Source organism: Chaetomium fimeti (genome assembly GCF_033439085.1).
Source record: "Chaetomium fimeti strain CBS 168.71 chromosome Unknown B0H64scaffold_2, whole genome shotgun sequence".
NCBI classification, from domain to species: Eukaryota; Fungi; Ascomycota; class Sordariomycetes; order Sordariales; family Chaetomiaceae; genus Chaetomium; species Chaetomium fimeti.
Window position 1 is genome coordinate 650,677 of NW_026944330.1, and position 24,051 is coordinate 674,727.

The following is a 24,051-nucleotide window of genomic DNA, read 5'->3' on the forward strand; positions in this document are numbered from 1 at the left end:
TTTGACCATGCTGACGGCGTCGTGCCTGTCTGCTGATTGCACTCGTCCCTTTCCGGTGACCACCTGCTCTGAGACTCATACCACGCTCACCTATGCTTAACCTCTTCCATTTCACCTCTTGATACACAAATCTGTTCGGATAACCCACTTCTCCCCGGCGGTTACCTCCCTCCCTTCGTGCTATTGGATGCGGAAAAGGACGTTGGTCAGCTCTCTGTCTAGATATACTCTCTGCAGGATCAAGATCAAGGCATGGGTATGCCAGTTGTGTTTGCTTGACTGATTGACTGGCTGGTTGGTGCAGTGTGTGGGGAATGGAGGGGTGGGAAGGGAAAAGGAAGGAAGGAGGGATGGGGGTGGTAAATCAGGAGAGACAACCATTCCGGGGGCCACACTCACCAGCATGCAGTCGTGCCCGTGCTTGTGTAGCAGTAACATGCCTGTCTCGAGGGTTACAGCGATCTCTTCCTTGGCGGAGCGTCGGTCGTGTGGGTAGAAGACTGTCTCGCCGCCGGTGCTGGCGCCGGGTGGGTAGGTTAGTATTGGTTGGTTGGGTAGGTCGGGTCAGGTGTGGGATGGTTTCCTCTCGGGGATGGAGTGAGAGAGGGGCTACTTACCAGCCATCGGCGGAGGAGGTTAGGTAGAGCAGGAGCGTCCAGGTTGTTCGAGCTGGGAGAGACCCACCAGTTTCGGTTTTGAGGGCGACGGTGTTGGAGTCATCGTCTATAAGGGTTTGGGGTCAGTACGGGGCCTTGGGGTTATGGATATTGGTGAGGAATCGATCAGTGAGTAGATGTGTAAATGTGGGAGCAGGCGTGTTAAGATTCAGGTGGTGGTCAGGGGTTGGGCTACTTGCAGTGAGCGTCAAAGAACTGTCCTGCGGTGTAGCGGTAGACTCTGATGTTGGGGTTGAGCCCGACGACATCCCCGCCCCTTTTTATTCATCGTTCCGTTAGTCTACTCGGGATATTTCTAGTCGAGGGGAGAAGGTTAACCCACCACAAGTGAGCCACATCCTTGCCTGCAAGCGCGTCCTTTAACCCCGTCTCGGTCCATAACCGATGAGCGAACTTGGCATCGTCAATCTGATAGCGGTCATTGACCCTCACGGCGTCGCCACGCTTGGGTTTGCCGGGGGTGGTGATGAGCGGCAGCTCCCGAAGAAAGGAGACGTAGTCTCTGCAGAGGGAGCGCGGGAAGAAGGATCTAAGCACCACGACTTTATCTTTGACGAGGGACTCAAGCGTAAGATCGACAATGGGAAGCGAGGGTTTGAATGGCGGCCAGGAGGGTGTTGCTGCTGTAGCGACCGGAGTTGTAGTCGGAGGCGGGGCAGGCACCTTGGAGCGCTTGTCTTTACCCATTGCTAGAGATTGAACCCGTAAAAGAATAAAGGAGGTGGTGGTTAACCGCTGCGGTTGTCCTCGTACTCGATCGAGGTTAGATGGATCAAAGTGATTGGGCTGAGTTAATGCGAAGTTGCTGGCGATTGAAGAGTCGAGAGACGCTGCGGGGCCAAAAACAGCCCAAATCGATGCAAATCACGCGGCCATCTGGGCATCCACGTTAACAGAACACGGCCTCTTCCTCGAGGTATATTTAGTGATTATTTGATACGTAATTTTTAAGCCACTGCCTGTCTCTTTTATTAACCGTGGCCTTGAAATGGATCAACACTCTTTGCTTGCTGAGTGACTACTATTCTCGGGTTAGGGGAGAGAACGTGTCCCTCCTAACAGGAGATGGGTTGTGGGGAATGGTGTTGTAAGGAGGTAAGGTACAGAGAAGAAATTAACGATTAGGGCCTTGTAGCAGTCAAATATCCTCTAACCTACGTCGCGGACCATCGACCAGTTTCCACAGTCAGATGTTGGTGTTGACTGACTTCCAGGCTGTGATGGCAGATCGCGGGGGTTAGGGAAACCACTTACCTCTGCCCTGCCAAGGAGATGGACCCACAGGGATGTGCATTGGTGGTTGCTTGGCGAAGCTTCGGCCGAGCCCTTCTCAGCATTTTCTCTGAAATCGACTTCAACACTGCAAACAACAGCACCTGGCATAAAGTGTGCTGTCAACGGTGCGTTTGTCGTGCAAACCCACTTGGATTAGAGCCCGCTTTAGCCATCATAAACTGGTGACTTTTCTTTCCTCCGCCCGCCACCAGCCATGGGTGTCCTCTCATACCTGATCGGCTCGCTCACGGGGGTCACTCCGGCGAGCCAAGGGGACAATAAAACACCGCCTACCGCACCAACCTCAGCATCAACAATATCAACACCATACTCGCCACCGGCATCAACCCCAGCCCAACCAACCGCCCCACCCCACCAAGGCCAGCCATCATCACCACTCCCACCACCCGGCCAAAACCCCCAACAAATCGACTACTACGCCCACTACTTCTCCGCCCGCTCCCTCAAGCAGCTGACCCTCTTCCTCGGCGGCGCGGGCTGCTTCTACCTCTCCGTCATGGTCTCCCGGCGCGCGGCGATCCGCCACCAGCTGGCGGCGCGGCTCAAGTTCTACCAGCCGAACCAGTTCGTGTGGCGGTCCGAGAAGGACCTGCCCAACAAGAAGGACCCCATGGTCGCCTTCGAGGCCCTGAATTTGGCTACCCTCAACACCATGGCCTTCGCCATCACGGCCGCGGGGGGCGCGTCGTGGGCGCTGGATATCGCGGATATGGAGGACCTGCGCCGCTACGCGCGCCGGTCGATTGTGGAGGCTGGTGGGGAGCGGGATGAGGCCGCCGAGAGGGAGGTCGCGGAGTGGATGGTGTCGACGTTTGGGCTGGGGGGGGAGAAGGCGTTGGAGGGGTTGGAGGCGGAGAAGAAGGGGTTGGAGGGGGGGGGAGAAGAGGTCAGCGGGGGAGAAGAAAGGGTGATGGATGGGAGGTGGGGGTGAGGTGGTTTTGTGTTGATTATGAGCCTGCTGCGGGCGGGGGTGATGATGGTGTATGCATCGAGAATGTATTCGGAACTGTGGGATATTAACGGATCGGTGCAGTGCAGGTTTTAAGCTGTCGGTGTACGATATATGGCGATTTGCATCTTCTCTCAAGGAAAATCAAGATACCCGGCAAACTTGGCCACGAACTGACCTCCGATATCATAACGTTCTACGGAGAACCGAACGCCGAAGGGAACCGTTCCTGATCATTGATACGCTCTCCTGTTGTGCACGGGAAGTCAGAATGCGGCGTACCCACCCTGATGAATGGTGGTTGTGCTTGAGTCCCGCGGATTCGAAGTCCGGCCGCTAGCTCCACCGACCGGTGTATGGATCGGCAGACTTCGGGGCCGGATGCCCCGCACCGGCTTGCAGCCCCGCCGAAAGCTCTCTCGTCCACCGCTCCGGATTCTCACACTCCAATCAACTTTGCCACCGCATTGTTCATTTATCGAGTGCGATACACGACTATAATGAAGACCCAAAAAGAAGCCGAGACCGAAGTCCGCTCCTGGGGCTTTCCACACGTCTTCACCTGGACCGACGGCTCTAATGCACGTATGTGTTGTCCGCCTAACTCAATCACCCTCTAGCCGCATATGCATACCAGCCTCTTCAACACTAACATCCACGCCACTCCAGATTATCCACCTCACTCCCACGCCGGCCTCACAACCCACCTCATTCTCAAGGGACAGCTCACGATTGCATATCCCGAAGACGGGGATGCTGAAGAGAGGAAGAAGCAAGTGACTTACGGTGTAGGGGGCCGCATCGATGTGGCTGCCGGCCGCGTCCATGAGGTGTGGATGGGCGCCGAGGGTTGTACGTACGTGATAGGAGAGTAACAGCCACCGCAATAACTACCTAGTGATGGACCCAAGTATCCCTTCAATGACGCAGCGGTGTGTGTGTCTAAGCTCGCCGCCCTAGACGATTGTCTCACATGGGACTGGACGTCGTCATCAACAACCCAGACTAGGAGCAAAGAGAGCATGCACCCCCAACCTGTTGTGTCGTGTCACACGGTTGCGGCCCTTCGGCGTATGTAATCTGTACCACTTCCCAAGTTCTCGACTTGCGGGGTTGGTCCGGTCTGTAAACAAGGCACGCACTCGTACAATCCGGACAACTCAGTACCGTGTCCGAACAAAACCAAAGGGGTCCTTCGTCGCGGCTAAACCCACAGGCAGCAACAACCTGCCTTTTTCGAGCTCGCCAATTGTGTCTGACGGGAGTTGGGATGGAAAGTTTCAAGGGTTGACTCCTTGTTTCGACCGATTACAGCCTGGAGGCCGGGTCGGCGGTGGAGCGGTGGTGCGTTCGCGTTTGTCATTTTTAGTCTCAGTTAAATAGAAAACAGAGAAAAGAGTCGAGTCGAGTTTGGTCGGCAGGCATGCGATTGTTCCTGCCACTGGGAAGGTAACCATAACTCGCTGCTGCCTTCCTCTTCAGGCGCACGGGACGTTGCTTGGTCATGCGCTCTCCGGCGACGGGCTGGGCGACAATATGGGGCCGCGTATTAACTCCCGTGTCTGTGTCGCACAAAAAAGCTTGGTTGATAAAGCCATGGATACTGTGTTATACCGGACCTAGGACATTCCCGTCCTGCGCAAGCTATGTATGTAGCTATGGCGGTTGGCCGCCTGGTCACGGCCGTCTCATGGCATTTTGCCGCCATGTTGTTATGGTTTTGCAATTTATGCAGCCGCGTCTCGAGGCGCCAATCAGGCACTAGAAGACCGACTTTGAAGCGCACAGAGCATTATCAGGTTTTGATATTGGGAGTTGAAGAATGAGATGAGAAGGGACAAGACTGGCAAGGGTCTCGATCTTCCTCTGTGGGGATGATGCCAGACAAAGCAAACTCGGTGTGCTGGGAATCTGGGGTCGGTGGGTCGGTACTTCGGCGCTTCATCAAAACCCCTGCCTCGGCGGAAACAAGTGCCGACGACGGACAGGGTTGTGAAGCACTACACTAACGAAATCGTGGGGTTTGTTTTGTGATGATGGAGTGCGGGACTTCGTTGTTGATCATCCTCAGTCCATGATTCACCATCTTCTCCAGACGCGTGGCGGAATGGCTGCCAGTGGATGCGGCCATCCGCGGACTGGGCCCCGATCAGCGATCATTGACCTATCGGACCGGGATTTGGTGAAAGATGGTGTTTTCGCCATGTGTTTCACGTGTTGCGCTCAGCAACCCGCCATCTCGACCGTCCGGCCCGTCGGTTGTTCGCCTTTCCATTTGACCAGGTCGAGACATCCGCGCGGCCCTTCAGTACGGTATCCAATCCGGACGGCCTGTAAGAATGTACAGAGTACAAGTATGTGCTTGAAGTCTTGTCTGCGTTTGTTGCTTGACCGCCAGTGTGTTCGCAGCCACCCCCGCGCATAATTCACATTGGAGAAACGCAAGCGCCTCCTGCGGTTATCCTTGATGTGGTGTCAAACTTTGTCAGCCCGGGACTCGTGACAAAGGCCCTGGTTCCGGATTCAAGAGACAACAATAGTCATGTCGAAGGGCTCGGGGAGGCTGTGCCATTTCGTTGTCTCCACGCTCCCGGAAAGCAGGTGCGCAGGTCGTTTGGGGTGAGATAGTCGGCGAGACACTCTTCGCAAGGTTGGCAGCTGAAAACGAACGGACAAGGGGAACAAAGTCATCAAAGGGCTGCCGGAATGGATGAGAGTTGTCTGGCTTGAACCCGGGGGTTTGTTGTTGGCTGTTTTCGTGTTCCTGTCTCATTGCAGGATTAACACCGCTGCAAAGATGACGTTCTCTTCTTTCAAGACCCCTTGCAGCGTTCCACCCCAGCCATCAGCCTGGGCCTCTGGTTGGGGGCCTTATTTTGCGGGGTCGGGCGATGGTGCGCTGGCTCGGCTGGCGAGCAAGAACGAGGGGCCAAAATATCCCTGACGACGTACACTATTTCCCGAACCGTAGAGCCAGAGTCGGAAGGAGGTTGATTGATTCTTAGTGAGAAGCAGACGCACTCGTTGTGTTTGGAATTGAGCTCCCAGTCTGCCCGGTTGCATCTCTACCGTCCTTCCGGGGTTGGAGCATCCCGGATGTGGTGACCGTGGAGGGTACGAATAGTGGCACTCATATTGGCCATTCATGGCGGCATCGGTATGAACGCAGGGGGGGGGGGGGGGCGACCGAAAACAGTCTGGGGCCGGGGACTGCCGAGTGAAGACAAGCGGCTCGAAGCGAACATCGGCCAGATTAGGTCAGCATCTGAAACACCTCATCCCAAAAGACGGAATCGCGTCCTCGACTGGGTGGTGTTGTGTACTGTGTAAGTAATCGTGTTCGTCTGAAGGAAGCCGAATATTCCCAGCCCACCTACCACACCTCACCGAGTCTCGGCATGCAGGTTGAAGTGCTGGAAACACCATTTTGTTTTATTTGTCTTGGGTCTTTTTGGCAGCCAGCCTTCTTCAGCACTTCTGGGTAGAAGCGAAATCAGGAGGCCGGGAAGCAGAGATCAGACGCCTGCCCAATTTCTCCAATGCAGGTGTGTGCCTGCGTTTCTATGGCGGCCCCTGAGATGGGATGCTCCGAGTCGGGCACGTGTCTGGATGGCCCTGATCAACAACTCGCCCACCCGCCCAGTGGCCGCAGCACGTCCACAGCACGGTTAGAGTTTGATAACTAGGGATTATTTTGAATGAGCAGACTCAAAAAGGTCCCGGCTTGTTGGCAGAAACTGCAGAGCTGAATTGGCGTCATCGCAAACGATCGTCGACTCCACTCAAATACAACCAAATACCATGACGCTAACGTGCTTGAGGGTGCGAAGACCCACTTTCGGATCGGGCTTTGCAGCAGGCGCAGATTCCCTGCAAGCCTCTTCCGGCAAGCTCCTTGCCTGCCTGGAAACCCCCTGCTTGAGGCAGGCGCATGCAGTGGATGTAACATCCAAGACTTGGAATGACGGGCGACTGTTTCCGGGCGGATACCTGCACATCAGGTTCTTGCGCCGACCTCCTCCTTGCGACTTCCTCTCGAGGACTGCGCAGGTCGGCGTCTCAGATCTTGGGCGAGTTCATGAGCTCATGGATAGCCTGGGAGTCTGGACCCATTGAAACAGCGGGAAACAGCAATTGGGCCAGCCAGACCGGTTTCTGCTAGTTTTTCTTTTTTGGATCTTCACTTTGATATTTGTTGCTGTTCTTGTCCATCGTCATTACCGACCACCCCCGCTGATGCTTTCTCCCACCACGTTTCCAAATCCCGTGTCTTTACTTTATTGCTCTCTTCCGCCGCCCCTCCCCCATACATGAAGCGCCGTATTGCCGTCGCTAAGCACGCGTGGGATCCCCTGGCTTGCGGCATGGACAAGCAATAACCGCATAGCCCATCACCCTGCCGCCGCCCTGACACCATGGGCAATGCTCAGTCCGCCGAGGCGCCCAGGAGGACTTCCCAGAGGCTGTCGAAGCCGAAGACGGGCAATCATGCGACATCCGGCCTCCTAAGCCCCGGTGCTTTCTCGAGTAACTCCCGCCAAGTTTCCAATGCCCGCCTGCCCAATCCTCCCGCACCGTCCTCGACAATTGCCTCGACACCGACAACGTCGTCTGCCGGCGAGGTGCCGGGTGGTTTTGTCCGGCATATGGACAGTGGCACGCCGCTCCATTCAGCGCCAACTCCGCCGAAAGAATCGAAGCGCAGGAGCTTGTTTCGCTCCAGGTCGACGCGGGCTGCTGGTTCCGCTCAGCCGAGCCTGACCGGCGGGTTGGGTTCGCGAATGGCGGACAGGATGTCCAGGGCTAGCTCAATGACCAGGGCTAGTTCAATGACATACGAGTCTGCGGTGGCGTACTATGGACAGACAGATCCTGCTGAGGGGTACGTCTCGAGGGCCCGTCTTCGGAATATAACCATGACTGACCACTTGGTGCATATACAGCCAGCTACCGCGATCTGAATCTCACAAGTCCTGGAATTACGATTTGACCTCGTACGAAGCGAAACGCCTGCTCAATCTAGCGGAGGAACCGCAGCTTGAGCACGCCGCGACTATGTCGGAGAATAGGGTGCCACCGGTCACGGAAACCACATGGAAGAGCTCAAACCCGGCCCACCCTCCCAGCGCGCCAATCACCCGCACAAACTCGGACGTCTCGTTGTACATGCCGGTTCGGAGACGGTCAACCATTCGGACCCCCGGCGTAGCCACTCGGTCGAATTCAGTCCGTGACATTCCGCCCCCGCCGCGACCGGCCCGCCATAGCCTCCCCCCAACGCCTAATTTGTCCCGGAAGCAGTCAGTGGAGTCGTACAGGAGCGGGATCATGTCGATGCCGCCGCCCATTCTCGATTCGGATTCCGCCACGCGAGCGGCAACGCCATGTGAAGACAAATACCTGTCCATTGGGGCTTTTAAGCTCGGTTCGCTCCGCATCACGAATGGCTCCCCAAGTCCAGTAACCCCGGACATCGACAAGGCTCGTGATAACGGCGGATGGGGTGCAGGCCATGTCATAGCACGGGATGACTGCATTGCGAGGGCACAGGACAGCGAGGCCAGCTTCACCACCGCTGTTGAGACACAGAAATCTGCACAGTCTCCTAAGTTTCTCGCCGAAATCAGCCAGAGCCCGTCCTCATCGCCAATCCAACTACAGCTGACAAGCCCAGCACTCCAGACGACCTCCAAAATGACCGCCCAGGAGGCTCACCTTTTTGATCACGAGTCATCTCCAGAGTATTCTTCGGTTGAGGTTTTGGACGTTCGCCTGGACCCCAGCGCGAAACCACCGCACGCCCAGTCCGAACGGGTTACATGCGCTAGCATGACAAGGAATGACAGTGGTTTTGTTTCCACGGCAAGCCCGGCGTCTGAGGCTTCCCACAAGCTCTTAGCAAAGGCAGATTCCGGATACAGCTCAAACGTATCGCTACGCTCGCTCCAAACCAAACCTCGAGGTTCTGAGAATCGACCGAATCCCGCCACCCCGGGGAAACCGCTATCGCCATCATCGAATTCAAGGGGCGAGCCGATGGGCTCGGGAAGCCAAAGCCCATTACACCGAACCAATGCGCACTCTCCAACAACGCCTGAAAGAGACTCACCGCCGCCCGTCCCTCCCAAAGATGCCGCTCGTTATTCCTCGGTTCCCCAGCCAAGACTAAACACCACACCGAGGAACAACGTCTCCGTTTCAGACCCGGCGGAGGAGAGCAGGGCGAACTCAACCAGGACGGCGAGGCATGCGCTAAGTCCGATTGCTACCCGTCTATCTCGAGCCGGGGGGCCGATGTCACCGGGATCGGAACTCCGCAGTCCAGAGAGCGCGAAGTCCTCCATCTCGGACAAATCAGCATCTCCGCGCGGCGCCCGGCAGCCCGGCCGCTTGCAGCGGCTATTGAGCGGAGCTCGTCGCCCCACCGCTGGCTCGCCGACAACCCACGCCACGCAGGGTCTTGAACAAGATAGCGTTCGACCTTTGCCCCAAGCTGTCCGGTTTCCTTCAGCAGCCAAGAGGCTGGCATTGAAATCGCGTTCCAGTCTCGATACGTTGAAAACGATTTTCAGTGTCGGAAGCATCGAGGCCAGCTTCGAGGCTGTCAACACTGTGGATGGTCTTGAGAGTAGAGAAAGCATCTGGAAACCAACTTTACGCCCCATACCCACTTCCAGCACCAGCCCTGTGACACATAGCACTCCGAGAAAGACGATAACCCGAAAGCCGGTCCCAGTCCGCCAGGAGTCAACGACAGACAGCGCTCGGGTTGCCAACAACAGCCGCGAGGATCGCGCCCGTGATATTACATCCCCGGTGGATGCCGAGGCTCCTACCCTACCCGCGAAATCAGGTAGAAGGACCTTGAGCCTTACATACCTAGGGGAGCGAGGGATGACGCTGGGCCGTCGCGGCTCCGACGTCAACTTGCTTCACTCCACGGCAGACCTTCCTTCTCCCCCGCTTCCTAGCCCAGTCGCTAAGGCATTGTTGGCCGAGAGGAATAATGGAACGCCCCAGTCGACCAGCACAGCGAGACGGCCCCCATCGCTTCGCGTGCCGCCTAGTCTCAGCCGAAAGAACAGCATGGAGAGTATTTACAGTTGCTCCTCGAGCCAACCGGGAGTAGGAAGCGGTTCTGCACACTCGAGATCGCAGAGCGTAACTTCTATGGACCCCCGGCGGCTCCAGTCATTCCGGCAGCACAGTTCTCAGACTTCGCCGTACAGTTCTCCGGTTCGAGAGGCGCAGGCCGACTCTGGCATGACCGGCTCTCGGACTTTTACCAACCGCGGCAGCCGGCACAACTCAATCTCGTCGATTCACAGCGAGGGCGTTTACCGTTCTGTGAACGCCCATGTGTGGCAGGTCCAAGCGGCACAGCAGACACTCAGACACCGCGCGAGCTTCGACGGTTACGGCTACCAGCAGCGGTTTCCACAAGCCGGACACCCTCCGTCCATGTCCAACGGCTACACCGCCCCTACCAAGCCGGCATATGACCCGCGCAGCCAAGGGCAGCTGGGTGCCGCTGCCACGTGGAGCAGGAGCCAGGTCGACGCCGCTGCCGGGCAGTGGTACCAGAGCGGGCAGACCCCGCCGTACGTGTCCCGGGGTCACTACCGGAACCGCAGCATGGGGGATCGGAACGGACCGAATGCGCCATACCGCGTGCTCCACAGCTACAACTCTCCCGCCTACCGGCACGCCCCGATCTGGGGCTGACCGGTCTCAATTCTTTTTACCGCAAAACGTTTCTTTTGTCAACATCCATTCAAAACATGATATCCTGCATTGGCGGCGTTACTGTCTTTTCAGCTATACCTCGGTGGTCGTCCTTCGGCACAACCACCTATCCATCCTTCTTGACTTTCTTTTCGAACAAGCTCGTGCAGCCGGTCAGCGGCTGGGAACAGGACTACAGGACTGTCATACGGGATTTTGATGGCGGGTCTTTTTTGTTTTGTTTATGTTTTCTTGGATTGGGCAGGCGCTCGCCGAAACGGCGAGCAATCTCATTACGTATATATATATACCCTGGAGATTTGGGCTTCTGGAATCGCGACTTGGACATCTGGGTGGTTGGGATGTGTATTCTAGTAAAAGGAAAATGTACAAATAAATAGGACGAGTGATATGAGAATATTATACCGGCAGAGAAAATGATACGTGACTTGGAAAGTGATACACGGCGGCCTCGGAGGGTGATGTGATGCGTTGGGGAAGCTGCAGTCGTGTCGTTGGTGAGGCGGGGCAATGCGCACCCAGAATTTGAATTCAGAAGCCATGCATAGCATCCCCGCCTCCCGTGCAGCACGCTCGCTCATTGCTCTACTATTACGGCTCAGCGCCTTCATTACTCCACTCGACAGTAAACAAGCATCTTATTTATCATTCAGCGCATTTACCGAGGGCGTTCGTTGATGGGTAGTCCGCGGACCATGATCGACAACGTTCGTGGACGAAGGCTGCTGAAACGCTGGCGGGTGGCGTCTCGTCGGCGACGTCTGGGGGAGCCACCTCAAGCTGCAGAGCGGGCAGCGCCGGTTGTGGCTGTGACTCGGGAGTTTTGTTGTCGTTTTTCTTTGGGGGCCGCGCAGATGGCCATCTGTCACGGATACCACCGCGCTGCTGCGGGCGCGATTGGGGTGACAAATGGTTTTTTGGGGTGACGGGAGAGTTGGTTGGTGAGTGGGCTGCCCGGTTAGGTGGTTTTGGCGGCCGGCACGACCATGGAACAAACTCCAACTTGGGAAACGCGGTGACTGCGCTCCTCAGGTGATTCGGATTGTTGGCATATTGAGCCGCAGGGCAGAATCAAGGTTGCTTGTTTTCGAGATGGTGCTATTGGCGGGGATGGACCAAGTCCACTGTTGGGCCGTGACACCCGTGGCTGGCTGCGGTCGCTGTCTCGACGAGGCTCAACTCTAAACTGCTTCTCTCTTGCTTCATCGGCTGCACAGCCACGATGCCCCTCGGCAGCCCCGACTCGGGCAAGTCGACGACATGGCGGACCAGACGGGAGGTGGTAGGGCTGATGGCGCATGCAACTGCGTCCCACATTCCAAACGGGCTGGAAGTGGGAAGTTGGAGAAGGGCCCACCTCGTTGCATGCACAGCCCTGCTTGGATGGCACTGGATGGGTGCAGGCAGTCGTTTACTGGGGCTCTGAGAGTCCTGGAGCCCTGCTCTTATCGCGGCCTGGAACGCTTCAAGCAGATGAGATGGTGAGATCCATGAGATGAACGAGGGTCCTGATCCCCACATTCGCTTAGACAAAATCCAACAGGTACGAATATTTTGGTCTGAATGGTCTCGGGACGTGTTTTGGTCAGTCTGGCCGGGTTGTAGAGCCTCAATTTCTGCCCAAATCCCGTCGCGTTCGATCGATGGACAGCTTCCAAGTGTCCCGCTTCGGTCGTGCCCGTTTTGTCGTCTTGGAGTGCTGCCGTCGAACCACAGCCCCGGGCCGCTCTCTGGCGACCATTTGGCGAAGCAATTGGCCGACGACCGACCTCACGCTGCGGAGATCACTCTCGGGACCCACATAGCTGCTGAACCATTTCTCGGTATTGCTGACATCCTTGTCGGGTGCTGCATCGGTTTTAGACACCCTGCGTCCTGTTTTCTTGAACTGGACGAGTTCCTCCTCCCTCAGCCGACTACTTTTGGTCTGACATCAAAAACCATTCGTGCCGGTTCTGTGTCAGGTTCACCACTTGCAGCCGCCCGTCCTACGAGGGCAACCGGCTGCCCCTTCCCTCCAAGACCGATGTCCTGACCTGCAACTTCCCCCGACGCCAACCGCGAGGCTGCGGTGCCAAACTTGAACACTAAAACTCGACTTTCTAGCCAGCTTGTCAATTGACACTCTTCTGCCAAAATGGGCTGTCTCTGGGTAAGCTTTTGGCAACTATACCCTCAGTACTCTAATCATGGTATATTCGAGAGATAGGACAACTGCTGACCGGGCCATTCCACCCACAGTTTCGCAGGGAGGAGAAGTCGAACTTCGTCCGCCGCATGACCACCACCTTCGGACTCGGCGCACCTATTCATGGAAGGCATGTTATGCGGGAGGTTATTGTCGCGGCACTCGCATTCAACGTCAAGGCACTCACCGGCGTCCAAATTACTTCGAGCTTCCACGAGTGCTTCAAGAAGCACGTCAGGCACGTTTTCGACGACGAGGTCAAGAAAGGCAAGGGCCACACGCTGCTATCACGCGAGAAGCTCGAGGCTTTCCTGAGAGAGACGCAAGGAGTCGAACCCATATTCCTAGGCCCTAAGGAGGATAAATCCCAAAAGTTTGACTATTACAAGTTCGACGAATTCTTCTGGCTATGGAGCCAAAACGAGTCGGCCTGGCGGGCCGCTGGAGAGAAGCAGCAAAAGGAGGTTGATCCCACACGGCCACTGAGCAATTATTTCATCAGCAGCAGCCACAATACTTACCTCGAAGGCAACCAGCTCTCTTCCAAGAGCTCGGCCGAGGCTTACCGTGCTGTAAGTATCATGGACGCTTGAAATACATTGCGACACATTACTGACAAGCCCGTGCAGGTCTTGAGGAACGGCTGTCGCTGCATTGAAATCGACGTCTGGAACGGATCACCTCCCAGGACCTCGTCCAAGTCACCGGATCCAGGACACAAACGACACTTCTCGTCCGGTTCCCTTCCACGTTTTGCCGGAGAGAGGCTTGATGCGCTCGTTGGATCCAGAATAAGCCGAAACCACAGCCGCAGCCCGAGTGCCGTTCAGGGGCCTTTGCCACCAATAGATCCTCGAGAGAGCGGCACCACCCTCGACCCGAAGGACTTGGGCGACCGCCTCGAAAAGTCCAGAGACTCGTCACGGTCGAACCAGAGAGTCGAGCCGGTAGTGCACCACCACGGCACCATGACCTCGACCGTGGGCTTCCGGGAGGTGTGCCAGGCCATCCGAGAGAGCGCGTTTGAGAGGAACCCACTTCCCATCATCATCAGCCTCGAGGTCGGTGCGGACCACGAACAGCAAGAGGTCATGGTAGATATCATGAAAGAAGAGTGGGAGGGCTTGTTATTAGACAAGCATTTCGAGTCCTGTGATCCCTCTCACCGCCAACCGCGGTTAGAGGAGCTGTACAATAAGATTTTGATCAAAGCGAAGCGTTTCGATCCTACCCGGCTTGAGGGTGATCTCGAGAGAGGACGGAGCATCTCAATCCCCACCATCAACGGCAAACCGCCAATCTCCAAGACCCTCGCAGACCTAGCAATTTACACACACAGCGAGCATTACCACGACGACAACTCTCTCAACAAAATCCAGTCACCAGGTCACATCTTTAGCCTGAGCGAGGACAATTTCGAGGCCCTGACCGAAGACCCCTGCAAACTCCACAAGATGCTCAAACACAACCGCGACTTCTTCATGCGCATCTACCCCAAGGGCCTCCGCGTCGACAGCAGCAACCCGGACCCGAGCTTCCACTGGCGCAGAGGGGTGCAGATGGTGGCCATGAACTGGCAGAAGAGCGATGAGGGCATGCTGATCAACGACGCCATGTTCGCCGGCACCAACGGCTGGGTCCTCAAGCCCCCCGCCCTGCTCAGCGACAACTCCCCTTCCGAAATGTGCACCATGGCCGACATGCCCCGCAAGACCCTCGACCTGCAGATCACCGTCCTGGCGGGCCAGTTCCTGCCCCTGCCCGGCGACCGCAAAAGCAGCGGGTTTGGCATCAAGAGTGATCGGAGCTTCAGGCCCAAGGTTAAAGTTGAGTTACACGTCGAGAAGGTCGAGAAGCCCCAGCGGGCGGTCGACCTCGCCCAGGAGACGGTCGCTGCCCGCACCGAACACCCGGACTGGGGGCGGGAGGCGAAGAGCCTCGATTTCTTTGGTGTGCAAAACGTGGTCGAAGAGCTCAGCTTTGTGAGGTAAGTGGCCGGATTGTGTCCCCGTTATTGTTACTGAAACGGAAGCTAACGTGGTGCAACAGGTTTAAAGTCGCTGATAGCTCGGGAAACTTTGGCAGCGATGTTGTTGCCTGGTCTTGTATCCGTCTAGATCGCCTCCAGCAGGGGTATCGGTGCGTTGATCTTTACCATCCGCTTAAACGCAGCCCTGTTGAGGGAAAGTTGTTTGTCAAGATCAATAAGGTCTTGAAGGACTGAGGGGTGGGTGTGTTTTCCTTTGAGCTCTTGGGAGCTTGCCACCCCCCAGCGATCTTTCTTTTCTTTTTTCTTTTGGGATATTTTTTCTCGGCTTTTGGTTCTCGTACATACATCACTTTTTGGCTACTGCATGGGCATTTCAGGTTGGCCTAGTATTGGGGTTCGGTATGTATAGACCGGCAGGTTGGTCTCGGTGCCGCTGTATCACGGGAAGCGGGCTTTTGGTTTACAGAACAAACTTGGGCGGCGGGCCTTACATTCAGGGGTCGGCTGCTTTCGCTCTTTTTGGATACGGTTCTCAGTTACATAGATATGGCGGCGAGCGAAGTGTTTTTTTTGGCTGGATTGCGCAGGATACCCAATAAAGCTGACTTTCTCTTTGCTTTTGCTCCCTTTTCCCCGGTGATTTGTGCCCATGTATTTTTGCAAAGGCGACGCAGGGTGAGCAGAGTCCAAGGGCTCCATGGAGCTTTCTCAACAACAAACTCCCTCGGATGATATTTGAGAGCAAGGAGTGAGAGATTGCCTGTTGCCGGCAGGTGTTGCCAACTCAGAGCCCCCTACTGCGTGCTGTCGCCATTGGATGCCTCCGTTTGCAACTCGACTCAACCACCTGGAACCATCCCCAGCTGGCAGCCGCACATAACAAACACAGGCCGGCACCCGGAACGACCCACCAATCCCGAGAACGTGTCCCATCACGGGAACGCCCCGAGTCGCACAGCGTTCTGCCTTGCAGGGAGACAAATATCTGTCTGTGGCTGCCCCGGGCTCATGCTGTCATGCAGCCTCCCGATGCTGGTCACGCCGTCAAGGAAAAGAAGTTTACCACGGCTGATGGCAATAGTGATAAGTGACATTATTGACCCCTGAGCAACGTGTGATTATTGGGCTTGGGGTTTTTTCGCAGGTGGTGACGAGGCGCTTTTGCTCTGGAGAGCGGGGTGAGTGATGGAATGCAAACGGAACGACTGGCTGTCGAAGGCTGGATGAAGTGTTGTTATGTCACTTGTCATTTTGACTTGGGTCGGTCCTTGCTTTTTCCTTTGTCCTCGTTGTTTCAAGGTCACTGGCGGTTTGACTCCCGCTTGAGTCTAGCTACCCTCTGTTTGACCCCCCGAGTCTAGTTTAGGAGTCAGCACATCATCACGAGCCGGAACTCTGAACTGCCGGGGCTGGGCGTCGTTGGTGGTTTCTCTGCGTCTTCCCGCTTCCGATAGACGACAAACACAGCGAGCGCCGCAGCCGAGGGTACCGCTCGTCTCTTAGGCATCTCCTGTTCGTCGTCAGGGGTGCATTGCACGTAAAGAGCTGTGCCATTGAGAGCACCCTGAGGGCTATAAAATATCGAACCCCTTCCCTCGGCCGTCCGATTTCACTGGCGTCTCTCTCGAAGCCACACTCAACACTAAACACTTCGCTCCGCAGCAGAGCTGACGGTGTCATAACCAGCCTCTCACCTATCACCCGGCACAGTCACCCGGCACATAACCTGACCAAGCTTTCACCTCGAGCTATCCAGCACCTTCAACCCCGACGCAACATCGACACACATACCCCCACCCCCCGCAATACAGTCAACCTCCCTCTCCAGCACCTCACCCCAAAACCACCATGCCCGAGCTCGCCAAGACGGTGGGCGTAAGCCAGGACCTCCCCCACGCAGCACCCCCCATCACTAACACACTTGCCTCCACCGCAGACGATGCCCGGCGTCCGCTGCCCGACCTGTGCCAGCGTGGGGCTGGAGGTGTGGGTGTTCGAGGGCCGACTGTGCGTGTACTGCGGCACGCCCTGCTAAGGGATCCTGGGGGTTAGTTGGGTCTGAGAGATGGCATGAACATCACTTAGTTTCTGGCAGAATGGGAGTAACGCTGGGTATTGGTGTGGCGGGAGCTGAGGGTCTGTCTGCCGGGTTGTCGTGCCTCGGAAAGTTGTGCGGGTAACGTCTGCGATAGCGGTTCGAACATGTTGGGTCCTCGTTTGGCGACCCGTTGACGCTCGATACACTGCACCGAGCGTCAACGGCTCTTCGACTAGAGACTACATACGGTCAAAAAAGGGTATCGTTACATTGATTGCAATCGACGTCTGCAGGGTTCTTTTGTAGGGTGAATGGCCATCGGAGTTAAATGCAAGGCCTGATGCCTCATCCTATCCTGAGATTCTGTAGTGAAACATGAAATTGCGTCCTCGTGGTTTCTTCTTAATGGTTGAGAGAAGCGCAAAATGCAGCTTGGGGGACATCCCTGCTAGTGATTCTGATCCCAGACCGGAACATATTCCATATTCTCGTGCTCGATTCATCAACAATCATACCGAACGTAGCACGGAGGCAGATACTCCAGTCGCGGCCCCAATGATTTTAGTTGTACAGAACTCGGCGCAGCATTCGAGAGAAGGGTCAAGAACGATCCCGTGTGAGTTGCGTTTGGCGTTGACGGGCTTGGAGTACCCCACCGACCCATCGATAAGATAGCTTACGTAATGTAACGGTGGAGATTGAACGACCATAAAAATGTTGCCCGTTAAAATTTTCCTTCGCAACCGAACAACCACAAAACAATTTCGTCGGCAACTCACTGCTGTGTGCGCCGCATGCTCCTCGGGGCTGCTCAACAATATCGAGAATATTCTCACTGGAGAGGATCTCGAGTTTTTCAATCGTATTTCAACCACTAGCACTCGCAATGTGGTGATCCGAGACACAAGGTAGGTCGGGGTTGGATGGCAACCATCAGGAATCGAGCTGCCTCGTTACGCTCTCTGCTGCTGCCCCTCAGCAACACACCACTTCGCAGAAGGTACGTTAGCATCCCTTCTCGTCATACCCCCCAGCATCTTCATCACCGCGTTGTCGTCATGATGAGCGTAATTTGCGATTGATACCGCTCGGATGGCCCCCTTTCGCCGGGGCGGCTAAATCCGGCGGACACATGATAGTCATTTCTTACATATTCTGAACACCACGACAACCTCGCTCTCATTGTACCTCCAGCACTGCTCGGTCATGGACGCTCGACTAACGGGGTTATCAGACACAGGAAACTCGACGAGAGATTGGTACATTCTGTTTTGGGGCACGCTGCTCTCGTAGTTCGGTATTCGCCCGCAGTGCATGCGCGGGAGGAACGAACGTCGGAGTCTCGCTTCTACCGAGGTCAACCTGGTTTTTGTAGCATACAGTCAATTTAAATGATGTTTGTCTCGTCAATCTCGCCTTGATTTTATTCTTCGTACCCATCGCAGCCTAGCTAGAGTGATTATCCGCCGATTGGCTCACTCTCTGGTGTATTGCGCCAGCTTGATGGCGTTGTGGTCCGCCTCCGCGGATGCTGCTAGCGTGCGTCCGGTGAGAGGACGAGGAGAGTGATGCTGTGAGACCCGGGTTCAACGAATGGAGTGATGGTTGTCCCAACTGTTACGGGTGTCTCGGATGCAACCCCCTTGCCAGAGCTGTCACTTCTCGTGTGCCTGCTGAGACCCGGTTGCAGGATCTTCTAGAGTGTGAGATAAACGAAGACGGGGGGCCGGAGTTTGTAGGGGGGTAAGTCAGAACGCTCGACATGTGAAATTTGATGGTATCTAAGATGGTGTGCTAATAAAAGATCAAGTCGATATGCTTGACTGTGTCGTCTTCATATCTCTCCTTCAATGCCTCCCTGCACAATAACTTGGCAAGAGGCAGCATCGTTTCCCTCATGTCCACAATCCCTCTTTTCTTCTGATCGATGTGCGAGGCATCCACGACGATCCTCTTCAGATTTTCGAGGGACAAGGCATCTGGGACCCGTTAGCAAGGATTCATTTCTGGGATAGCTCTGTGCCGTACCATTCTCAATCAGGTCGATCAGACGTTGTGGTGTTCCGACCGCGATCCCGGTCCGGCTCTTTTGTAGGAACGAGACCTGCTCTTCGAGCTTGAAGTGTTTTGCAAACTGAGCCCCATTAGCTGCCATCTTGTTCCGTAGACAAGAGAAAGCGTTTTCTTACCAGCTTCGCCACGGAGTTGTCCTTCTTCTGAAACTTCCTCACCGCCCTGTATCTCGAGGTCAGCCCACCCGTAAGCTCTACATACCCAACCTGGGTCTCGCAAACCCCGACGCTCGTTCATACCTCACAAGATCGGCTGCCCTCAGCCCGGCGCCCGCCACGATGAGGGTATGCGGCGACCCGGCCTTCTTAGGCGCCCTATCCAGCTTCTCCGACTCCCTCGCAAACGCCTCCAGAAAGTCTGGCAAGTTCTCCAGCGACCGCGGCTTCTCCCACGACGTGCTGTCCTTGATATAATTGGCTTCGACCATCACCGTCAGCCCATCATCGCCCAAACCGCCAGTGACAAGCCGTGGAAACTCACCTGAGATGTACAGATCGGACAGCTCGACCGGGCTCAGATCTGTCCCGAACCGGCGTGTCTTCTGGGCGATGTAATCCGCGGCGAGCTGGCCGTCCATCCGCTCAAAGGCCCGGTTCAGGCCTGCTTCCACGTCCAGATCGCCTTCGTCCTCCCGCACCTTCTTCTGCTTCTTCTGCTTCTTGCGGGGCTTGTCATCGTCCTGCAGCTTTCTCTTTTTGGTGTGCTCCTCGGTTGCCATGTTGCTGGAGTAAGCAGTGGCCTGCTTGGTGTGCAAACAACGAGGTGATGTAAAGGTTTTCTGAGTTTGGTTTTTGGGACAAACAGGTTCCTATCTTTGGTGTGTGATAGTTTGGTGCGATATTTTGGGCCTTGATGCTGGTTCTGATATTGACGTTATCAAATGTTCTTCAAGAGAGGAAAGTGAGATGAGACTGGCTGCGAGAACTGGGTTCAAGACTTCACTTGCACAGAAAATTCTCAGATAGACAGTGTGAACCCAGGTTGCGGTTTTGACACACTGTATTCTCAGCGACCAGAATCGTCTGCTCAGTGGTGCAATACCCACGTCGGTAGCTCTCGTCCATACAGTGCGAAACTACTCACCCCCCGAACCTCGGCGTTCTGACACTAAGTTCAATCACGTTCGGCTGAGGAGATCCGATCGTTGGAACTGCTCTCTTCAGCCAGTCTGCTTTGTTTCTCACCCCAACTCGGAAGTGTATCTTACCGGCCTTCGGCAGGCAATACATCTGAGGGTTCCATACTCGTTCTTTTAAGTCCCTCTCAAAAACCATCCATTCTCCCTTCATGGCTCCTCAGACAGACATTCCCATTGTATGATCGGATCTCTCCTTAGCGGCCCCAACCCCCCATGGCCCACGGGTGCTAATAATCTCGTATGTACAAAGGCAGCCAACGTGTTAGGAGTGAGTGATAAGTGGCTCCCCACCGCATTTTACCACCAAGGAGTACGCTGACGTCTTTCGCCCGGCAGACAATAGGTACAGGTGAGCGAACTGGCCCTTGGTCCAACAACAGTCTGAGAGAAGTCAGAGTTAACAGGCCGAAGTGTAAGCTTCCACCACCTGGATTAAAAGATACTCACTTTCACTGTCATTATTCTCATCATCCCTCCAGGTTATGGTGTATCCAGGTCAGCCCCTCAACCAAAACTCCCTCTTCACCACCAGCAACTGACCTCCTCCCAGCTCATACCCCAAATATGGACCAACTGGCGGACAAAGAAGACGGATGGACTGCCGGGCTTGATGATGTTTCTATGGGCTCTATGTGAGTTTTCTATGACCCTGTCTGCTGGTTTTCGAGTCTGACCACACCGCAGGCGGCCTTCCGTTCGGAGTATATGCAGTTACTCAGAACTTTAACATCCCTCTACAAGTGCAACCGCATGTCTTTATGGCCCTCTGCCTCATCTCCTGGGCACAGGTCCTAGTCTACCACCGGTACAGCATCTTCCAATGTCCCCACCCAAGGGGGGTGAGATGGCTGATACTAGGGAATAGCAACTGGCCTGCATGGAAAGCTTCGCTGTTGGGTCTTGTGGTCGCCGCTGTTTTTGCCGGTCTTGAAGCCGCGCTGATACTGACGTTGAAGGTAAGCCTTGTCTAGTTCTCAATGTGCCCGGCTCACGAATCCGAAAACGACGTCAGCCGATATACGACGAAGGCAACGAGGTCCCTATAATGGTTGTGGGTATAATAGCCGCAATCCTCCTCGCTGCTGGGCTTCTCCCACCGTACGGTGAGCTGTGGAAGCGGAGAGGGAGAGTAATCGGAATTAACTGGGTAAGGGTTTCGAAGAAGTGTTCCACAAATAAAGGTGCGATTGCTGAGTGGACTAGGTCTTCCTCGCCATGGACTGGTCTGGCGCATTCTTCTCGCTCATGGCTTTGGGTAGGCTAATTTGGCTCGCTTCTGGTCGGTTGGTAGGGCTGACAGAGGCAGTTACCCAAAACACATTTGACGTCCTCGGGGGCGTTCTCTACATCGTATGGTGAGTAGCTCACACCACGGCTTATGTCATGGCTCGGAGTTCTTACTAAAGTCACGCAGCTGCGTCCTCGAGATTGGCATATTTTTATCTCACTTGATATGGCTGGCACGTACACGGAAGATCCGGAAATCAGCGGCTGCCGAAGGAAAGACGTTTGACGATATTGCAGCAGAGCATGAGATGCACGGAACCCCGTTCAAGTTCGCCGAGAGGAAAGGACAAGGTCTTCGTTTTTGGAGAAGTGGCAACGTCAAGAAAATGGCCGGCAAGAGTAAAGAGGTGCCGACAGTCAGCGGTGAAGTGCAAATGCAAAATGTGAAGCGAGGTTCATAACCCAGTACTCCCATCCAAGCGCCACATGACTCTCTGATACGTTCGGGGCTTGAATTAATAGTAGATATCTACCGGACTCAAGGCCGACTCGAGTCTTCCGAATTTGAATCGCGATAGCTCGGCATTAGTTGTCTTTGTCAGGCATTGGACCGTGGATTATGCAGTTGTTATGCTAGGTATTGTCGGACAGGACCTCCGAATCGCCCGGCACGGCCGGACACGTGCGAGAACACGTAACATGAGAATTCCTCGCTCACTCGAGCTGGCCGTGGGGTGCATATACCGGTGAAAGGGAATAAAGCATCTAACCCATGACCAGCCCCATTGGCGTCACATTCATCAGGCCGGAACACATGTCAAGACTCAAATCGGATGCGGCCAGGAAAAAGTAGTGCGTGTGCCCACCCATCTCTCGTTCCCGTCCATCGAGGCGAACGAGAACAAACATATCACTGGGCAACATACGAGCTGCGGCGTAACGGGGCGTTCGGGTCTTGATACCCGACCATAGCGTGGTATGATCTCGGTTTTGGCCGATTTCGACGATGGCACTAGGTGATGGCGAGGACGGGAGTGGAGAAGCGGATTCAAGAGAGGGCCGCAACCCCCACGCGATGTTGTGTAACTGCCGGAAGTGTCGCGGGGGATGGTTCTGGTTGGTCGACGAGCTGATGAGGCCATGCACCAAGCCCAAGATACCACCCGAGCCATCCAAGATGCCGCGCTTTCAGCGCCTAAGGAGTGGGATGTGAGGCGACTGGACAGCTCATAGCTCTCGAGGGAGATGGGGGTGTCCGGACGGAAGTTGTGCTAGGTTGTGCTGTCCCTTCGGCAGAAAGTTGAGGAACATATAACTACAGGAAGCTGAGGCAAACCTGGCCATGTCGTGTTGCACCAGTGCCATTCTCGCCAGTGTCTGTTGGCGATCTAAAGAACGACAATGATGTCAGACGCAGGCTTAGAATGCACAGAAAGCAACTCATGTAGATCAGGGCGATTTCAAAGCTGGTGGCGGGGACCGGGGAAGGGACGGCGAGAAACTGGCGGGGCAGCCCTGAGGCGAGGTGTGCAACCCGAAAGCCTGGAAAGAGCGATTGGCTTCTTCCGTGTGTTGCGCGGGGGAGCGGCTTCCTGTTTGCAGCTGCCGCCGGTCCAACTGCAGGTTCGAGGCCCTGGCGTGTTCCTGCATTTAATGTATGTACCTACTTTGTACCGTCTCCTGTCCATAAAACGATGCGGTGTGGCTACCAGAGTTGGCCTGCATCCACAGCCGATGTCGTTGGTTGAGAACAGGGGGGACATGGCAGAAACTGCCCGGCTAGGTGGACCTGCCTTTCTGAACATGCGTTGTCGACCGCCCTGCGTCACGTCCTGGTCCGGAAGCAAAAGCTCGCTCTTGTAACAATGACAGGTCCCATTTTGGTCCGTCCATCAGCCTCGCTTGTGTCCCAATCCATCCAGTCACTCGGGTTACCGTGCTGCAAGCCTCTGCAAGTGTTGCGCGTCAGCCAGTCCCGGAAGGTGCGCGCGCACGGGGCAAGGAAGACGAAAAAGCACAAAAGAGAGCCCTCCCGGCTTGTCCTCCGAGACACTAACTGGACTGAAGCGGTATGCGTCAGTATATCACTACTGCATCGCTCGAGCGCCATCTACAGTCTCGAGACAGTGTAGAGTTGCTCGTTATTTTGTTGGCTAGAACCTTGTGCGATCTCGCCTCGGCGCCGATATTGATCCCAAACACGAGAAGGTCTGGAACCTCGCTGCCTTTCTATTCGCAGCTTCCAGACCCAAATCGGACCAATCCGGCGACAGACCGACCGGTTTCTCCATCCGCCCCGCGTCAGCCAGCGCCGTGGCTCCGGATTCGCTCGGGCCAGGCCAGGGAGATCTCGTTTCCACCTTGACCGCGCGAGCGAAGTTGAGTCGTCGGTTCGCTTTGCGGCTCCATTCGTTCCAGGTTGTCGGTGGTGTCAGGTTTTAACTAGTGTCGCCTTGCAATCGCCTATACTTTCGATCTCGCTTGAATCCGTCTCCAAACAGAACAGGTTCATCCCAAGTTCGTCCCAAGCCTGCAGGTGGTCCGAACTTGAACTCGGACATTCCCAACGAACGTACGCTCGGTCCCTGCGCACGCACGGTGCAGCCGGCAATCGGCGACGCTCAACCGCTCGCTTGTCGATTCTCACGGCCCGCTAAAACTGCCGCTCCGGCTGGCCTGCGAATCCCGTTCCTCCGCGCTTGTGCACCCCTGCCCCCCCGGCGTCGCTC

General features: G+C 55.6%; 7 protein-coding genes across 7 annotated transcripts; 5 read left to right on the forward strand and 2 right to left on the reverse strand.

Annotated features, from left to right (window-relative positions):
• Positions 1–2: 2 nt before the first annotated feature.
• Positions 3–1,559, reverse strand: B0H64DRAFT_384759 (uncharacterized protein). Its single transcript, XM_062803027.1, has 5 exons — positions 1,000–1,559; positions 857–933; positions 618–723; positions 400–517; positions 3–180 (listed from the first exon to the last, which is right to left on the reverse strand). Exons 1-5 carry the CDS (start codon positions 1,362–1,364, stop codon positions 112–114), a joined length of 735 nt encoding a protein of 244 aa, XP_062661843.1. The 5' UTR covers positions 1,365–1,559; the 3' UTR covers positions 3–111.
• A 472-nt stretch (positions 1,560–2,031) lies between these two features.
• Positions 2,032–3,143, forward strand: B0H64DRAFT_471641 (uncharacterized protein). Its single transcript, XM_062807890.1, has one exon. It carries the CDS (start codon positions 2,167–2,169, stop codon positions 2,902–2,904), a length of 738 nt encoding a protein of 245 aa, XP_062661844.1. The 5' UTR covers positions 2,032–2,166; the 3' UTR covers positions 2,905–3,143.
• Positions 3,144–3,422: 279 nt separating this feature from the next.
• Positions 3,423–3,797, forward strand: B0H64DRAFT_438810 (uncharacterized protein; the record flags this gene model as incomplete). The annotated part of the gene is made up of 2 exons (XM_062806380.1): positions 3,423–3,507; positions 3,592–3,797. 2 exons carry the CDS (start codon positions 3,423–3,425, stop codon positions 3,795–3,797), a joined length of 291 nt encoding a protein of 96 aa, XP_062661845.1.
• Positions 3,798–7,188: 3,391 nt separating this feature from the next.
• Positions 7,189–10,833, forward strand: B0H64DRAFT_72692 (uncharacterized protein). Its single transcript, XM_062808670.1, has 2 exons — positions 7,189–7,804; positions 7,866–10,833. Exons 1-2 carry the CDS (start codon positions 7,338–7,340, stop codon positions 10,645–10,647), a joined length of 3,249 nt encoding a protein of 1,082 aa, XP_062661846.1. The 5' UTR covers positions 7,189–7,337; the 3' UTR covers positions 10,648–10,833.
• A 1,972-nt stretch (positions 10,834–12,805) lies between these two features.
• Positions 12,806–15,080, forward strand: B0H64DRAFT_370837 (PLC-like phosphodiesterase; the record flags this gene model as incomplete). The annotated part of the gene is made up of 4 exons (XM_062802111.1): positions 12,806–12,820; positions 12,910–13,428; positions 13,486–14,843; positions 14,906–15,080. 4 exons carry the CDS (start codon positions 12,806–12,808, stop codon positions 15,078–15,080), a joined length of 2,067 nt encoding a protein of 688 aa, XP_062661847.1.
• Positions 15,081–18,295: 3,215 nt separating this feature from the next.
• Positions 18,296–19,956, reverse strand: B0H64DRAFT_384770 (U3-containing 90S pre-ribosomal complex subunit-domain containing protein). The gene is made up of 5 exons (XM_062803028.1): positions 19,438–19,956; positions 19,197–19,374; positions 19,074–19,119; positions 18,913–19,018; positions 18,296–18,863 (listed from the first exon to the last, which is right to left on the reverse strand). Exons 1-5 carry the CDS (start codon positions 19,673–19,675, stop codon positions 18,679–18,681), a joined length of 753 nt encoding a protein of 250 aa, XP_062661848.1. The 5' UTR covers positions 19,676–19,956; the 3' UTR covers positions 18,296–18,678.
• Positions 19,957–19,997: 41 nt separating this feature from the next.
• B0H64DRAFT_72753 (PQ loop repeat-domain-containing protein) lies at positions 19,998–21,497 on the forward strand. The gene is made up of 8 exons (XM_062808671.1): positions 19,998–20,271; positions 20,346–20,363; positions 20,432–20,590; positions 20,646–20,727; positions 20,780–20,900; positions 20,961–21,051; positions 21,108–21,242; positions 21,299–21,497. Exons 1-8 carry the CDS (start codon positions 20,245–20,247, stop codon positions 21,452–21,454), a joined length of 789 nt encoding a protein of 262 aa, XP_062661849.1. The 5' UTR covers positions 19,998–20,244; the 3' UTR covers positions 21,455–21,497.
• The last annotated feature ends 2,554 nt before the right edge of the window (positions 21,498–24,051 follow it).

Excerpts from the sequence above, each read along its gene's own strand:
- B0H64DRAFT_384759 (XM_062803027.1), bottom strand. The coding sequence starts at position 1,364 with ATGGGTAAAGACAAGCGCTCCAAGGTGCCTGCCCCGCCTCCGACTACA. Across the intron at positions 724-856 it reads ACAGTTCTTTGACGCTCACT|ACGATGACTCCAACACCGTC; the intron begins GCAAGTAGCCCA and ends AAACCCTTATAG. Across the intron at positions 518-617 it reads ACCTCCTCCGCCGATGGCTG|CACCGGCGGCGAGACAGTCT; the intron begins GTAAGTAGCCCC and ends ACCCGGCGCCAG.
- B0H64DRAFT_471641 (XM_062807890.1), top strand. The coding sequence starts at position 2,167 with ATGGGTGTCCTCTCATACCTGATCGGCTCGCTCACGGGGGTCACTCCG.
- B0H64DRAFT_72692 (XM_062808670.1), top strand. The coding sequence starts at position 7,338 with ATGGGCAATGCTCAGTCCGCCGAGGCGCCCAGGAGGACTTCCCAGAGG. Across the intron at positions 7,805-7,865 it reads CAGACAGATCCTGCTGAGGG|CCAGCTACCGCGATCTGAAT; the intron begins GTACGTCTCGAG and ends GTGCATATACAG.
- B0H64DRAFT_384770 (XM_062803028.1), bottom strand. The coding sequence starts at position 19,675 with ATGGCAACCGAGGAGCACACCAAAAAGAGAAAGCTGCAGGACGATGAC. Across the intron at positions 19,019-19,073 it reads ACAACTCCGTGGCGAAGCTG|TTTGCAAAACACTTCAAGCT; the intron begins GTAAGAAAACGC and ends AATGGGGCTCAG. Across the intron at positions 18,864-18,912 it reads GATCGACCTGATTGAGAATG|ATGCCTTGTCCCTCGAAAAT; the intron begins GTACGGCACAGA and ends AACGGGTCCCAG.
- B0H64DRAFT_72753 (XM_062808671.1), top strand. The coding sequence starts at position 20,245 with ATGGCTCCTCAGACAGACATTCCCATT. Across the intron at positions 20,591-20,645 it reads CCAGGTTATGGTGTATCCAG|CTCATACCCCAAATATGGAC; the intron begins GTCAGCCCCTCA and ends ACCTCCTCCCAG. Across the intron at positions 20,728-20,779 it reads GATGTTTCTATGGGCTCTAT|GCGGCCTTCCGTTCGGAGTA; the intron begins GTGAGTTTTCTA and ends ACCACACCGCAG.